This window comes from Meriones unguiculatus, chromosome X, assembly GCF_030254825.1.
Source record: "Meriones unguiculatus strain TT.TT164.6M chromosome X, Bangor_MerUng_6.1, whole genome shotgun sequence".
Lineage (NCBI taxonomy): Eukaryota > Metazoa > Chordata > Mammalia > Rodentia > Muridae > Meriones > Meriones unguiculatus.
In genome coordinates, this window is record NC_083369.1 from 116,753,125 (window position 1) to 116,757,981 (window position 4,857).

At 50.7% G+C, this 4,857-nt stretch overlaps 1 protein-coding gene across 1 annotated transcript; it reads right to left on the bottom strand.

The window, feature by feature from the left end:
• Window positions 1-358: 358 nt before the first annotated feature.
• LOC132649919 (PWWP domain-containing DNA repair factor 4-like) lies at window positions 359-2,452 on the bottom strand. The gene has a single exon (XM_060374698.1). It carries the CDS (start codon window positions 2,450-2,452, stop codon window positions 359-361), a length of 2,094 nt encoding a protein of 697 aa, XP_060230681.1.
• Window positions 2,453-4,857: the final 2,405 nt, after the last annotated feature.

Below are 4,857 nucleotides of genomic sequence, written 5' to 3' on the forward strand. Positions count from 1 at the left end.
TTGGGAAACTGCAGAGAGGGCAAGGCTATGCCAAGATAGCCAATGCTCCACTCAGGGCTGGCAAGGTTCCAGGGAAGTGCACCCACAGGACTTGTGCACACCTAGGCACAGGCCAGAGAGGGCTGGTCTGGCCTGAAGCTAACAGAATCTGTCTGTCTGTAGAGCCCATGTAGACATCTGCACTGTCAATCAGGAAAGAAAATATTTATTTCGAGGTGGGGAAAGAAACACTCAGCGAGCAGTTGTCCCAGTGCCCAAAGTACACCCCACAGTCTCCCAGATGTTCCTCTTTGGAGTTGCTTCCTCTCTCCTCTCTTGGGAGTTGCAGGGGTGATGGCTGATAGCAGTGAGCACCCTTCTAAGGAATGGGTGCATGAGGGGCCCTGGCAGCCCCAATTCTGACTGCTGACCTCTTCCGGGCTGCCTTTAAGAGGTTCTTTTCAAAGAGCTCTTTCTCACGGTAGTGCACTGGTGGGCCATGCAGGTACTTCTCTTCTGCCTCCTTGTAGCTGAGCTCATAGAGGGCAGCGATGGAGCAGATGATTGCTTCTGGAAGAAGAACGTCCATGGTAAACTGCACTTTATCTCCTCTAGTCAGGGAGAGCAGAGCCTCATCTGCTTCCTTGCATATTTCTTGCAAATGCCTGGCCACAAGATGCAACTGGTCGTCATCCTCCAGGTAGGTCTCAATACAGAAGTCTTCCCCCCTTGATTTCCAAAGATTGTCCACCCACCTGGACGGTTTTCTGCCCTGCACAATCTCCCGCAGGTGCTGGTCGGCCCCCTTTCTCTTCACTATGAAGTCCACGAGCTTCTGGTTGGCTCTGTCCCAAGCAGCCCTCATACGGTCAGGCAGAACTTTCTTGCGGGGGCCTTTCCCACCTGGGGCATTCTCCTCCTCCCAATCTTCCAGGTCCACATAGCTCACCTTAGGGAAATCAATGTGCAGGTCTCCTTCCTGGATGGCCCTCCTTAGCGGGTAACTGACTTGGGCAGTGTAATAGCCCATAAAGGAGCCCAGGTAGGCGCCACAGGCCAGGCCCTCTCTGTAGTGGTCGATCACTGTGAGGCACCAGCTGATGCCCTGGCTGTACACTCTGCTGGCTCTTCTTATGAGTGATATTTTTTCTCCACAGTCCAGATGTTTCAACTTGTGTAGAGGGGCACGGACACCCTTGTGCTCAAACTGCATGTTAGCTTCCATCAACAACACCCTCGCCATCTTGTCATTTTGGCTGACACTTTTTACCACCGCTGGCCAGAATGGAAGGTCCTGAAATTTGAACCAGACCAGCATTCCTCGTTCAATGGTATTCTGTAGCTGGGCAGAAGCCACCTTGGCAGCTTGGCGTGCTTTTTGAATGGTGGAACGCCTCCTCTTGAACCTGGTCTTCGTCACCTTTGAGTGAGCACACGGTTCCAGTTCTGGCACCCTGCAATGTGGACACAGCACGTGGATCTTCCTTTTCCTGTTAGCAATGCGGAGGGATCTTCGCAGCCTCAGGATTGGAGGCATGCAAGCTGCTGAGGCCGAGTTTGCAGCTGGCTTCAGGGTGCCCGGGCCGTGGTCCTCCTTGCTCTCATGGAAGGCATTCTTCCTTTGGCCTCCAGTAGCCCTGGTGTGTAGGTCAGCAAAACGTGCTTGTTGCTTGAGGGCTTTGGGCGAAGACCAGATGCACCTCAGTGGCCCAGAAGCAGCCTGCTGCTCTTTCTTAGCCCGTACACTCTGCCTGGAGGCTGAGGCAGTCAAAGACTTGGGTTTGGATGTGTTTAGCTTTTTCATGCATGCATTACGACCAGAATTTCCTTCCAGTGTTGTGTGACATGGCCGTACTCTGATGCCTCTTAGGACATTCTGTTTCATCTCAAAGTGTGGAGGCCCAACAGTGGTGTGTGCCTGGGCTTTTCCACCTCGCACTGTGGGCACTTTCTGTGAGCCTACTGGCAACACAGGACCCTGACGGTGCTGCTTTCCAGGACTCCTCTGGGAGAGCTCTTGGCCTTTCTGGTTGTGCTTTTGGAAGCACAGACGCACGCGCAGGCGAAAGCGAGGACGTGGTTTGGAGTTGGCCTGCTCTTTTGGAACCTTTTGAGGACTTGTTCTTGTGCTGGTTCTTTGGCCACCTGTCCTTCCACCTTGCAAACAGCCTCCCTCCCCCAGGATATCGAGAGCCACCTTGAGGGCTCTTCTGTATGCTCTGGTCTGCTTTGGTGAGCCATTGCCCTGTGACTCCTTCCCTGCCATGGAGGCAAGGCTCACAATTTCAGACTTGGATAGTGGCCTTGCTTTGGTGCTCCTCACTCTTTTCTTCTCCCCCATAGGCAAGATTTGCACCTCCAAGAAAGGTGCCCCTCTCCTCTTACTATGGGCTGATGTCCTGGGTCTGGACAACACCCTTGCAGGCCACAGCTGACCCTTCCAGCCACACAGCACATACTCTGCAGAGTTCATGGTGACAGTACTCTGGGGCTGTGCTGATCACTACAGCGTGAGCAGTTTGGTTTTGGTGGGCACTGTGACTGCCTGACAGTTGTCTCTGTCCAGGCTCTCCTGCCTGTGGTACTGGCCTCCTTCCAGATTCTTGTGGAGGAGCTGGAGCTGACTTCCCTCAGGGTTATGTGGGCTTCCCCTGCATGGTGGAAGAAGGAAGCAGAGTTGCATTAGGAAGGAAATAAATAGGCTTAACCAGCATGGACACATCAGCGTGGTCAGGTGAGGCAAGGGTAATCAAAGGAGCTCATAAAGCCTGTTCTACAGATGTGGGAGAAGATATGCAAAAGGTCCAGAGCAGGTGGGAAACAGTTGTACTATTGTTGTTCCCAACCCCAAGTCTGGAGTGTTTAACTTCGTCCCAGAAAGGTGGATGTCATTACAAAGGCTGTGCATTTTCTTGCCCACCAGTCAGTACCTTAGGTCTCCCTGGGATTCTTTTGCCAAGGAAACCTCATTGTTCTCTTTCCTAGGGAGCTAGTCCTGCTCTGCCAACCCCAGGATGCCTATGGACAACCTAGTGCATGAGCCTTCCATACTTGTGTGATTCTAAGTTGAGCAGCAAGGAGGTGGGGAACTCTTCATGGTGATTCGCATAACATGGTAAGAGAAGATGGCTGCTTTCATAGCTTCTGGCTACCCCACCAGCCCACCACCAATCTTTCAGCTTAGTTCTGTTTCCATTGTGGACCTCACTATGGCATCAAGTGTCTACAGGGCACACTTGGCGAGATCCTCAAAGAGAAGCTACTTCTTTACTAAACAGACATGCTTATTAATTAATTGGAAGACTCAGTGATTTCAGATGGCAAGCAACAGGGTTATGTGACATGACAGGGAGACAAGTGTCTCTGTTGGAACTGTGCACCCTCCTGCTGCAATGTCAAGCCTATGGTAGACCCTGCACACCCATATCTGCCTGTGATGAGCACTATTCATCCAAGAGATTACAGATCACTGACCTCTCCTGTCTCCAACCTCTGTGCCCTAATGTTAATCCATAAAGTCTTAGACAGGAAATTAAAGTAGCTACTTGATGATATGGATGGTCATGTGCCCATCCCTAGGTCTCGTGATATTCAATCTCATCTGTATTGCAGCTCTCCTCTTCATGTTCCTCCATACTGTCCCTCTCAACATAGTCCTCCCCTTAACCATCTCAGTGTAATTTCAACCCTTTCTTCTCCTCTCTGTCCAATTGTCTGTTTGTCTCTCTCTGTCTCTCCCTCTGTGTGTGTGTGTTTATGGTGGTAGCTAATCTGCTCTTGACTGCTTCTTCCTTGAGCCGGCCAGTTTCCTATCAGCAGTGTGCATGTCACCTGAGGGAAAACTCATCTGTCTGATCCTCAAGAGGCTGTGCTTGCTGAGAAGAACTACAACACAGAGGAAGAACCAAGAAAGACCCACATGCCACCCATGTTCACTATTCATGCTAGGATGCAAATTTGATTCTTGACATTACCAGGGCACCATGAGCCATAGTGAAACAGAGCACTGTGAACTGGGGGCTCCTGTGACACAAATCATCTTGGGAACTCCCATTACAACAGGTCCCCTCTGTGAGTGTGGCCATACCGAGCATAGAGACCCCAGATCTTATCCTAGGAATTCCTAACCTTACAGAAGTAGGGGGTGGAGAGCAATGACATTCTCCTCAATTCCTCAGTCCTTTCCTTCTGAACCCCTGTATCCATAAACTACTGGTGGTACACGCTAGCCCCCTATTCACAATGCAAATGTGCAGTGTCTCTCCTGTTGCATTCCCTTCCAAGCATTACTGACTTCAAATCTGATCTCACAATGCATAAAGTGGCTATCTACATAAAGGAGGCTAGGTGTGTCTCAGGCCACATCTGCTGGATGATGCAGCACTAAATGCGTATGTTGGAAGTATGGAGTTCATTTTAGTGATCAGCAACAGGAACCCTTCCTCTGATGAGGCTGTGTCATCTAACATGGTTAGCTGGCTCCCTCTGATGCAGCTCCCTTGGAGTCCTAGACGTTGGGACACAGGTGTCTGCTGAGAACACAGAGGAAACTATAACCCCCTCAGGTACCTTAGGCTGTCTTCTTCTGGATCTTCCTTGAACTGGCCCTCCAGCAAGGATGAATGAGCACCATCAGGCCCAACCACATCACCACCATCCAGACACCATGCCTCACAGGGTACCCTTAGAAACCTCAGATATGTGAGTTATACTTACAAAATGCTCCCTTTTTACGCTGCACAGGTCTGCACAATGTTCAGCTTCCCTCAGGCAGTACGTTCTCAGACTCACATACTTCACTTAGAAATCATATCTGGGAATACAAAGTGTGTGTTCAAGCCCACAAACCATGCTATTCAGGCGTCATCTGTAACCCAG